The 12517-nt window shown below is 39.8% G+C and overlaps 1 protein-coding gene across 1 annotated transcript in view; it reads left to right on the top strand.

Annotated features, from left to right (window-relative positions):
* LOC129548370 (glycerophosphodiester phosphodiesterase 6-like) overlaps positions 1–12517 on the top strand; it is a 110441-nt gene that overhangs the window by 84346 nt on the left and 13578 nt on the right. The window contains exon 13 of the mRNA XM_088832221.1: positions 5363–5510. Coding sequence (XP_088688347.1) covers positions 5363–5510 — 148 coding nt within the window. The remainder of the gene's footprint in view (positions 1–5362; positions 5511–12517) is intronic.

Below are 12517 nucleotides of genomic sequence, written 5' to 3'. Positions count from 1 at the left end.
AGCAGACATTACTTTGTCAACAAAGGTCCATCTACTCAAGGCTATGGTTTTTCCAGTAGTCACGTATGGATGTGAGAGTTGGACTATAAAGAAAGCTGAGTGCTGAAGAATTGGTGCTTTTGAACTGTGGTATTGGAGAAGACTCTTGAGAGTCCCTTGGACTGCAAGGAGATCCAACCAGTCCATCCTAAAGGAGATCAGTCCTGGGTGTTCATTGGAAGGACTGATGTTGAAGCTGAAACTCCAATCCTTTGGCCACCTGATGCGAAGAGCTGACTCATTTGAAAAGACCCTGATGCTGGGAAAGATTGAGGGCAGGAGGAGAAGGGGAAGACAGAGGAGGAGATGCTTGGATGACCTCACCGACTTGATGGACATTAGTTTGAGTAAGCTCAGGGAATTGGTGATGGACAGGGAGGCCTGGTGTGCTGTGATTCATGGGGTTGCAAAGAGTCGGACACAATTGAGCGACTGAACTGAACTGAGCTATAACTTATTAACTATAATATCTAGAGCTTCTCTGAAAGTGGTAGGACTTCAATAGTCTCCATGGTATAAAAATATTAATAGTTATGTTAGACAGATTTACCAGTGTAATTGTCCAGGATGAGATCAGTTTCCAGGGGCTTCTTTTTCTGTATCTTCTGAGAATTGTTTGCCATGAATATAAGTTGTTATTTATGTGGGATTAATGGCTAGAATTAATGGCAAGAGTGGATTAATGGATTAATGGCAAGAATGCAATTGCTTGGATATGGTAGTTTTCAAAGTTTTATAGGAAACTTTGTAAATTTTATTTAGTTTGTAAGACACTTTCAAACATTTTCAGAGGGCCTGTGCCTCTTTACATCCCACCAGCAATGTATTATGATTCAAAGCCTCTCTCTTCTTACCAGTTTTTGCCATTGTCTTTTTATTTTTATCTTTTTTGCTTTGAGAAAATTTTTATTGCACATTGTTGAATTAATTTGTTTGAATAAAGAGCACACAAAGCAAAGATTTATGTTCTGAAATTACCTGAAGCTTCTAATCAGCAGTCTACAAGGCTTGGAGACTTTGGTCTTGTGTCTTTTTTAGTCATACATTTCCATTTATTTTTAGATATTGAACATAATTGTTTTCCAAAATATTTGTTTAACTTACCCTGAGCTTTATTTATATATATTAGTCCATAGTTCGGTTTATTCTGTTATTGCGAATCAGTGCTAACCCATTTAATGCACCAACACTGAATAGAAATTATTTTGCCATATAGTTGCTTTGTGGATATCGAAATATCTGACATGAAAATTAAAGTTTTCAATATTTTAAGTTTAACATTTTGTAAGTAATAGTTTTTTTGTTTGTTTTCCTTTTATTTTTTATTGAAGGATAATTGCTTTACAGAATTTTATTGTTTTCTGTCAAACCTCAACATGAATCAACCATAGGTATTTAGAACCTCCCTCTCATCCCCCTCCCCATCCCACCCCTCTAGTTTGATACAGGGACCCTGTCTGAGTTTCCTGAGCCACTCAACAAATTCCCCTTGGCTATCTATTTTACATACGGTAATATAAGTTTCCATGTTACTCTTTCCACACGTCTCACTGTCTCCTCCCCTCTTCCATGTCCATAAATCTATTGTCTATGTCTGTTTCTCCATTGCTGCCCTGTATATAAGTTCTTCAGTACCATTCTCCTAGATTCAGAATATATGTGTTCGAATACGATATTCATCTTTCTTTTTCTGACTCACTTCACTCTGTATAATAGGCTCTAGGTTCATCCACTTCATCAGAACTGACTTAAATGCATTCCTTTTTATGGCTGAGTAAGATTCCATTGTGTCTATGTAGCAAAACTTCTTTATCCATTCATCTGTCGATGGATGGACATCCATGGGCATGGACATGCTTCCATGTTATAGCTATTGTAAATAGTGCTGCAATGAACAATGGGATACATGTGTCTTTTTCAGTTTTGGTTTAAGGGCATATGCCTAGGAGTAGGATTGCTGGGTCATATGGTGGTTTTTACTATGGTTCCTGACCCTGAAATGCTACTCTTTTCTGTGAGAATGAATGTGCCCCTAATGGAACTGGTGCGTCATGTACTTTTCACAAGGCTCTGCAAGTACTAATAAATCAATCCTTGTGGGATAGGATATGCATTTGATATGCACTTTAATTTTCATAGATATATAGAATACTCTTTCAATTTTGTCCTTTAATACTAAAGGAAAGGAGAAAACCTATACATGAGTACTAAAAAATCTGATCTTCTCCAGAAATCAAAACAGTATCAAATAACAGTTGTCCTTCAGAACCAAATATGTGACTGTTAGCTGGTGGTTTTTTTTTTTTTTTTCTTTCTCATTCTTTCTTTTGAAAGTGAAAGTCAGTTGAGTCCGACTCTTGTGACCCTATGGACTGTACCCCACCAGGCTCCTCTGTCCATGGAATTTTGAATTTTCCAGGCAAGAATACTGGGGTGTGTTGCCATTTCCTACTCCAGCCATTGTCATTTTTACTGTAGCCATTCTATAGGTGTGTAGTGATATCCCACTGTGGTTTTAATTTTCATTCTTTGGTGGGTAATGGTACTGAATATCTTATCATGTTATTAGTTGCCTTGGTCTGTCCTTTTCAGTGAAATGTCTTATCATTCTTAACTGAATTTTATTGCTGTTGAATTTTGAGAGTTCTTTCTGTATTATAGATATAATCCTTCTTTGGATATTTTGTTTTTATATATTTTGTCCCAGTCTATTTCTGGTCTGTTGCATCTCCTACACAGTCTTCCACAGAAGAAGAGTTTTAAAATTTTGATTAGGTCTAACATCAATTTTCCCTTTTATGAATCATGCTTTTACTATTGAGTCTAAGAGTTCTTTGTCTAGCCCACACGTCTCAATTTTTTCTGAAAGTTTTATAGTTTACATTATGTATTTGTCTATGATCCAATTGAGTCAATTTTTATATTAAGTGTGTGGTGTTAGGTTGAAATTTTCTTTTTTTTTTTGCCTATGCCTGTATGTTTTTGGCCAGTTGCTCTATTCCAGTTTGTTGAAAAAACTTCTCCTTATCCCATTAAGTTGCTTTTGGATCTTTGTAAAAAATCATTTTGACATTTCTGTGGGTCTATTTCTGGGTTTAAAATTATGTTCCACATGTCTATTCCTTCCCTAATACCGTATTGTTTTGATTACTGTAGCTATACAGTATGCCTTAATACTGGGTGCAGTTATTCTCTGTCACTTTATTCTTCTTTTTCAATATAGTTTTAGTTAATTTTGGACTGGGCCTTTCTACATACATTTTAGAATCAGTTAGGACAGAGGAGCCTGGCAGGCTACAGTCCATAGGGTCGCAAAGAGTCGAACATGACTGAAGCTACTTAGCACACACACATGCACAGGTTAATTGTACAGAAAAAACAAAAAAAAACAAACCTAAGGGAAATTCGGTGGTATTTTGATAAGAATTGCATTAACCTATGAGAATTGACATCTTTATGATGTTGACTTTTCCAGTTCATAAATACGTATGTCTCTTCACTTTTAAAATATTCTTTGACTACCTTCATCAGTACTTTGTAGTTTTGGGCTTAAAGATCCTATGCTTGTTAATACCTCTGTATTTACATTTCTTTGGGGTGATTGTTAATGGTATATTGTGTTTCAGTTTCTATAGGCTCATTATTAATATATAGAAATTGTGAATGGTTTTTGTGTGTTGGCTTCAAAAAATTTTACTACTGTTTCCCTATTTCTGTTTCCTAATCTTCTGGTGATCTGAAGAATTGTCTTAGAGACAGTTCTAGCATATTAGGTAACTAATTGCAAGTGCTGCTGAGAAAGTGGTAGTATTATTTTTATCTTACAGCTTATATACTGTGTCTAACAGCCTGTGAAGCTAGTATAAGACAAATCTAGATTCAAATGCAGACTTGCACATAGCTGTTTCCAATATACTATGTCATCTCAGGGTTAAACAAAATTTTTGAAGGGATTTACATGGTATATTTTGTGAGTTTTCCCTGAAAATGACAACTTGATTAGAACTACTAGATGCTCCACTTATTTTCTGTCTCTATAGACAGTGCACAAATATCTACCGATGTGCAGGTGGTGCTAGAATCCACCTGAAGAATTCTCCACAGGTGAAGAATCCACTTGCCAGTGCAGGAGACATAAGAGATGTGGGTTTGATGCCTGGATTGGGAAGATCTCCTGGAGAAGGAAATGGCAACCCACTCCAGAATTCTTTCCTGGAAAATCCCATGGACAGAGGAGCCTGGTGGGCTACAGTCCATGGGGTTGCAAAGAGTTGGACACAACTGAAGTGACTTCGCATGCAGCGCATAGGGAAATTTGGGTCCCATTTTCCCTACTAAGTGCTTTAAAAAATTCTTTATATTTGAAGTATAAATATTTACCATATTGGTATTCATTTCTCTTTTCCTTCAGTTAACTGTTCATGAAGCAGGTACTGGGTATACAGAGATAAGTAACACAGAATCTCTGCTTTTAATCTGCTACAGTCAAGTAAAGAAGATTGATAGGAAAGCAGATAGAGTAATGGGTGTTAAGCATTCTGATGAAAGTAAGTGCATTTGCTACACAATAGTGTACTGGAGCTGGCGCATATCAACTTATGGGTGCAAACTGTAGGAATATTTACATGACATAAGTCATGTCCAGCTCTTTGCAACCCCATGGACTGTAGCCTGCCAGGCTTCTCTGTCCATGAGGATTCTCCAGGCAAGAATACTGGAGTGGATTGCCTTTTCCTTCTAACAGGGCTTTCCTGTTTCCTCCCTCCCTCCCTTTCTTTCTTCCTTTTTTGTTTTAGGGCATGTAATTTACTATTACTGTTAACACAGAGAACAAGCTTATAGTTACCAAAGATAAATGGGGGAGGGATAAATTAGAAGTTTGGAGTTAAAATAAACACTCTACTATATATAAAATAGCTAGCCAACAAGGACCTAGTGTACAGCACACGAAACTATACTCAAGATCTTATAGTAACCTACAATGGAAAAGTGTCTAAAGAGAATGTAGATTTAGATGTAGGTATACACTGAATCACTTTTCTATAAACCTGAAACTAACATAACACTGTAAATCAACTATATTTCAATAAAATTTTTTAAAAATAGAAAAATACTACTGTTGGTACAGGAGCAAAGGTATTAAATCTAGTCCTTTGTCATTGCAAGATGAGCTAATTCAGCATGTCATATCATAAGATGTCACATGACCAACTGCTTCTTGTGATTTAAGCAAAAGCCTTTTACAAATATGGTGGCCAGTTCCCTTTTAGATGATGAGTGTGAGACTAAGTCTTAATTTCCTGCGGGTTCTTTTTCTTCCCAGAGAGTATAAAGCAGCTAACATCAGCATCAACTTATACCTTGTCAATGAACCTTGGCTCTTCTCACTGGCCTGGTGCTCCAGGATTCCCTCCGTGACCACAGACAACATTCAGGTCCTGAAGGAGATAAATCACCCTTACTACTTCATGGTGAGCTGTTCTTCAGGTTGTTCTTCCAAGTCTGGTACAGTAGGAGTCTCTGTCCCCTCTCCACCTTACATTGCCCCTGTGCAGTCTGCAGGGGAGCTAGTTAAGAGCAGAGACTTATGTGACATTGGAGAGGGGGCATTCTCTATTCTCTCACCCAGATTCTTCTGTGATTTTCAGGCAGGAATTGTTATTATTGGTATAATCATCACTCTTTATTGAATCCTCACAATGTGCCTTTCATGCATAATGTAATTCAGCCCTCTGGGTTATCCGCTAGGAGTATCCCCATGGGAAATCTGAAATTTGATGTTATTAATATCCTTGACATCATCACGTGATGCAAGATTCAGAATGAGGTCTGACTCCAGAGTTTTGTTACTGCAGCCCCTCCTTTCTGAAGGCAGAGCAACAATGATAGTGACATGAGGTTTGTGGAGAAAACCAAGTATACTTGATTCCAAAATGAACACTGTGTGTCCTAAGCAAAATGCTTTTGCAAAGGAGAGTGTGAGTATCCAGCTACTGCTTTTGGTTAGAAGCATGGGGATCTGAACACCTGGTTTACACTTGCAACTAAATCCCATCACTTATCTATGAAGAGAGCCCCAGCTAACCAGTTAACTACTATAGAGCCTGTGTTTTTTATCAGCAAAGAGCAGGATGACGGAGTCAGGCACAATAGCCCACAGCAGAAATCTGCTCTGTGAGCTAGGTCTTTCCCTACCCCTGAATAAGCTCTCACTCAGATTTCATAGTTTCTCTAGTCACTCTGAGATAATTTTTAAAGTTCTTTTTAATCACCAAAAGGCCTCAGCTTAGCATCAAGTGTCTAATCCAGAGTAATAACCCAAACTCTAAACTGCCTTGAACATTAAAGTTTTAGTCAGAGACACCTAAATGAGAAGCTTAAATATTTTAGGTTGCTTTCTCCATAGTTCCAGCCTCACTGGCCCTTGTTTCTGATTTGATCAGAGTCCGGAGCAGGTGCGAGGTGATCGGGGCCAAGCACACAATCTCATAGGGCCAGTGAGGCCAACACAATCGCATTGAGGCCTTATGGTGGCAGTGTAAAACTGCCTACCCCTTCTACCTTGGTGCCTTGGGCAGCACTCTGCAGATGACCCTCAAGGAAACCTTGGGTGGCAGGTCCCTTGGCAAGCCTCTCCACTTGTCTGTCTCTGTACTATCCTCCTTCATGCATAGACTATACACTTTTCTAACAATTTTATTTTTAAAAATTGATTACAGAGTAAACTTGTTCAGTATATAAAATTAATAATTATAAAATGCATAAGTTAGAAAGCAGTATACCCCTCCATAATCCTATCCTCCTACATCAGTGATGTCTGATAGTTGACCCTTTGGATATATTAAATAAAGCGTTATTAAGTAAAATTTTCATTTTAATATTTGAATTGTTAATAAGTTCATGTGAATCAAAATTCAGAGTGTAAAAGACGTAAGTTAAAAACTTCTTTCTACACCTGGCCTGGACTTGTTTTAAAGGACCCACGGTCAGTTTGTTCAGGAAGGTGGAGCCAGTATCCCAGGGACCCTCCTAAGCAACCCTCACCCTAGTTAGAATATGGAGGTTCAGATCCTGACCACCTATTGTGTGAACTGGAAATGTTAGTTAGCCTGTCTCGGCCTGAGTTTGCTTATTTGTAAATTGAGGATTAAAAGTACTACAATGGAAGCATTTTTATCCAATAGAATCCTCTCTGCTATTGGTCTGTTAATTCAGAAATTTAAAACGAGCAATTGTGAAATAAATGATGTGTGGTCTGTTAGCATTTTTGTTGTTGTTGTTGTTCGGTCACCAAGTCTCGTCCAGCTCTTCATGACGCCATGGACTGCAGCACCCCATGACTTTCTTGTCCTTCACTATCTCCTGGAGTTTGCCCAAGTTCATGTCTGTTGAATTGGTGATGCCATCCAACCATCTCATCATCTTGTCACCCTCTTCTTCTGCCTTTAGTCTTTCCCAGCATCAGGGTCTTTTCCAATGAGTCAGTTGTTTGCATCAGGTAGCTTTATCCAGGTCTTCCCTTGTGGCTCGTATGGTAAAGAATCCACCTGCAATGCGGGAGACCTGGGTTCGATCCCTGGGTTGAGAAAATCCCCTGCAGGAGGGCATGGCAACCCACTCCAATATTCTTGCCTGGAGAATCCCCATGGATAGAGGAGCCTGGCAGGCTCCTGCCTGGGGTCGCAAAGACTCAGTCATGACTGAGTGACTAAGCACACAGCAGAGCTTCAGCCAGCCTCAGTCCTTCGAATGATTATTCAGGGTTGATTTACTTTAAGATTGACTGGTTTGATCTCCTTGTTCTCTAAGGAACTCTCAAGCATCTTCTCCAACACCACAGTTTGAGAGCATCAATTCTTCAGTGCTCTGCCTTCTTTATGGTCCAGTTCTCACATCCATACATGACCACTGGAAAGACCACAGTCTTGAATACAGACCTTTGTATACAGACCTTTGACTGTGTGGATCACAAAAAACTGTGGAAAATTCTTCAAGAGATGGGAATACCAGACAAACTGACCTGCCTCCTGAGAAATCTGTATGCAGGTCAAGAAGCTGGACATGGAACAAAAAACTGGTTCCAAATTGATAAAGGTGTATGTCAAGGCTGTATATTGTCACCCTGCTTATTTAACTTCTATGCAGAGTACATCATGAGAAACGCTAGGATGGATGAAGCATAAGCTGGAATCAAGATTGCCAGGAGAACTATCAATTACCTCAGATATGCAGTTGACACACCCTTATGGCAGGAAGTGAAGAAGAACTAAAGAGCCTCCTGATAAAAGTGAAAAAGGAGAGAAAAGTTGGCTTAAAACTCAATATTCAGAAAACTAAAATCTTGGCATCTGCTCACATCACTTCATGGCAAATAGATGGGGAAAGAATGGAAACAGTGAGAAGCTTAATTTTTGGGGGGCTCCAAGATCACTGCAGATGGTGACTGCAGCCATGAAATTTAAAGACCATTGATCCTTGGAAGAAAAGCTATGACCAACCTAGACAGCACATTAAAAAGCAGAGACATTACTTTGCCAACAAAGGTCCATCTGGTCAAGGCTGTGGTTTTTCCAGTGGTCATGTATGGATGTGAGAGCTGGGCTATAAAGAAAGCTGAGCACCGAAGAATTGGTGCTTTTGAACTGAGGTGCTGGAAAAGATTATTGAGAGTCCCTTGGACTGCAAGGAGATCCAACCAGTCAATCCTAATGGAAATCAATCCTGAATTGGAAGGATTGATGTTGAAGCTGAAGCTCCAATATTTTGGCCACCTGATGCGAAGAACTGACTCATTGGAAAAGACCCTGATGCTGGGAAAGATTGAAGGTGGGAGGAGAAGGGGAGGACAGAGGATGAGATGGTTGGATGGTATCACTGACTCAATGGACATGAGTTTGAGTAAGCTCAGGGAGTTGGTAATGGGCAGGGAAACCTGGCGTCCTGCAGTCTATGGGTTTGCAGAGTCGGATATTACTGAGCGACTGAACTGACTGATATAGGCCTTTGTCTGCAAAGTCTTTGCTTTTTAATACACTGTCTAGGTTTGTCACAGCTTTCCTGCCAAGAAGCAATCTTCTTTTAATTTCATGGCTGCACTCACCAGCTACAGTGATTTTAGAGCCCAAGAAAATAAAATCTGTCACTGCTTTCACTTTTTTCCCTTCTATTTGCCATGAAGTATGGGACTGGATGGCACGATCTTACTTTTTTCAATGTTGAGTTGTAAGCCAGCTTTTTCACTCTCCTCCTTTACCCTAATCAAGAGGCTCTTTAGTTCCTCTTTGCTTTCTGCCATTAGAGTAGCTTCATTCATATATCTGAGGTTGTTGCTGTTTCTCCCAGCAATTTTGATTCCAGCTTGTAACTCATCAAGCGGTGCATTTCACATGATGTGCTCAGCATATAGGTTAAACAAACTGGATGACAATAAATAGCCTTGTCGTACTCCTTTTTCAATCCTGAACTAGTCAGTTGTTCCATTCAGGGTATTGCTGTTTCTTGACCCGCATACAGGTTTCTCAGGAGACAGGTAAGATGATCTGGTATTCCCATTTCTTTAAGAGTTTCCCACAGTTTGTTATGATATACACAGTCAATGGCGTAGTCAATGAAATAGAGATAGATGTTTTTCTGCAATTCTCTTGCTTTCTCAATGATCCAGCAAATGTTGCCAGTTTGATCTCTGGTTCATCTACTTTTTCTAAATCCAGCTTGAACACCTGGCATTTCTTGTTTCACATAATGCTGAAGCCTAGCTTGGAGGATTTTGAGAATAACCTTACTAGCATGGGAGATGAGAGCCATTGTACAGTGATTTGAACATTCTTTAGAACCTTCTTGGGAACTGGGATAAGGATTGACCTTTTCCAGTCCTGTGGCCACTGCTGCATTTTCCAAATTTGTTGACATATTGAATGCAGCACTTTAATAGCATCATCTTTAGGATTTTAAGTAGCTCTGCTGGAATTCCATCACCTCCACTAGCTTTATTGGCAGCAGTGCTTCCTAAGGCCCATGTGACTTCACACTCCAGAATGTCTGGTTCTGGGTGACTGATTACACCATTGTGGTTATCTGGGTCATTAAAATCTTTTTTGTACAGTTCTTCTATGTATTCTTTCCATCTCTTCTTGATCTCTTCTGCTTCTATTAGGCCTTTACTGTTTCTGTCCTTTATTGTATCTATCTTTGGATGAAATATTCCTTTGATATTTCCAGTTTTCTTGAAGAGATCTCTAATCTTATACTTTCTGTTATTTTCCTGTGTTTCTTTGCGCTATTTTTGAAGAACAGCCTTCTTGTCTCTCCTTGCTATTCTCTGGAACTCTGCATTTAGATGGGTATACCTTTCCCTTTCTTTCTTGTTTTTCACTTCTCCTTTCTTCAGCTGTTTGTAAAGCCTCATCAGATAATCATTTTACCTTCTTGCATTTCTTTTTCTTTAGGATGGTTTGGTTCGCTGTCTCCTGTACAGTATTATGGATCCCTGCCCACAGTTCTTCAGGCACTCTGTTTACTGGATCTAATCACTTGAATCTCTTCATCACCTCCAATGTGTATTAACAGGGAATTTGATTTAAGTTGTACCTGACTGGTCTAGTGGTTTTCCCCACTTTTTTGGTCTAAGCCTGGATTTGGCCATGTCGGAAAAAACCTACCTAATACTTAGTGCTTAAAATATTTGTTTTTCACATTCTGTATAATGGCTGAGTGCTTTCTCCAGTTTGGTTGAACTGGGTGTCTAGGATGGCCTCATCCACATGTGTAGGATCTTACCTGGAATGACTGTGGTCTCCCTTCATTTGGCCACTCATCCTCAAGGAGGCCAGTTTTACTCATGTTTGCCTGGTGGTGCTGGGTTCTCAGTAGTGAGAGAGGTCAAGCCCCAGTGCATGTGCCTTTCTAAGGATCTCCTAATCTGATGTTTGCTAATGTTCCACAGACCAACGATAATGACATGGTCAAGTCCAGATTCAAGGTCGGGCAGGGAGCAACAGACGTTAGCTCTTGACAGAGAGGAACAACCAAGTCATATTGCACACAGGCCTGCATTTGGGGAGGGTTATTGTGATTGTTTGAGCATTCTTTGGCATTGCCTTTCTTTGGGATTGGAATGAAGATGGACCTTTTCCAGTCCTGTGGCCACTGCTGAGTTTTCCAAATTTGCTGGCATATTGAGTGCAGCACTTTCACAGCATCATCATTCAGGATTTGAAAGAGCTCAACTGGAATTCCATCACCTCCACTAGCTTTGTTCTTAGTGATGCTTTCTAAGGCCCACTTGACTTCACATTCCAAGATGTTTGGCTCTAGGTGAGTGATCACACCATTGTGATTATCTGGGTCGTGAAGATCTTTTTTGTACAGTTCTTCTGTGTATTCTTGCCACCTCTTCTTAATATCTTCTGCTTCTGTTAGGTCCATACCATTTCTGTCTTTTATCGAGCCCATCTTTGCATGAAATGTTCCCTTGGAATTTCTAATTTTCTTAAAGCGATCTCTTGTCTTTCCTATTCTATTGTTTTCCTCTATTTCTTTGCATTGGTTGCTGAGGAAGGCTTTCTTATCTCTCCTTGCTATTCTTCGGAACTCTGCATTCAGATGCTTATATCTTTCCTTTTCTCCTTTGTTTTTCGCTTCTCTTCTTTTCACAGCTATTTGTAAGGCCTCCTCAGACAACCATTTTGCTTTTTTGCATTTCTTTTCCATGGGGATGGTCTTGGTCCCTGTTTCCTGTACAGTGTCACGAACCTCTGTCCATAGTTCATCAGGCACTCTATCTATCAGATCTAGTCCCTTAAATCTATTTCTCACTTCCACTGTATAATCATAAGGGATTTGAAATAGATGGGGAAACAGTGGAAACAGTGTCAGACTTTATTTTTTTGGGCTCCAAAATCACTGCAGATGCTGATTGTAGCCATGAAATTAAAAGACGCTTACTCCTTGGAAGGAAAGTTATGACCAACCTAGTTAGTATACTAAAAAGCAGAGACATTACTTTGCCGACAAAGGTCCGTTTAGTCAAGGTTATGGTTTTTTCAGTGGTCATGTATGGATGTGAGAGTTGGACTGTGAAGAAAGCTGATTGCTGAAGAATTAATGCTTTTGAACTGTGGTGCTGGAGAAGACTCGTGAGAGTCCCTTGGACTGCAAGGAGATCCAACCAGTCCATTCTAAAGGAGATCAATCCTGGGTGTTCATTGGAGGGACTGATGCTAAAGCTGAAACTACAATACTTTGGCCACCTCATGCAATGAGCTGACTCACTGGAAAAGACTCTGATGCTGGGAAGGATTTTGGGCAGGAGGAGAAGGGGATGACAGAGAATGAGATGGCTGGACGGCATCACCAACTCGATGGATATGAGTTTGAGTGAACTCCAGGAGTTGGTGATGGACAGGGAGGCCTGGCGTGCTGTGATTCATGGGGTTGCAAAGAGTCGGACACAATTGAGTGACTGAACTGAACTGATTGT

Source organism: Moschus berezovskii, chromosome 25 (genome assembly GCF_049115385.1).
Source record: "Moschus berezovskii isolate FMDL1 chromosome 25, NW_MosBer_1.0, whole genome shotgun sequence".
In the NCBI taxonomy this organism is placed as follows: domain Eukaryota; kingdom Metazoa; phylum Chordata; class Mammalia; order Artiodactyla; family Moschidae; genus Moschus; species Moschus berezovskii.
This window is presented reverse-complemented; position numbering and strand designations above follow the sequence as displayed.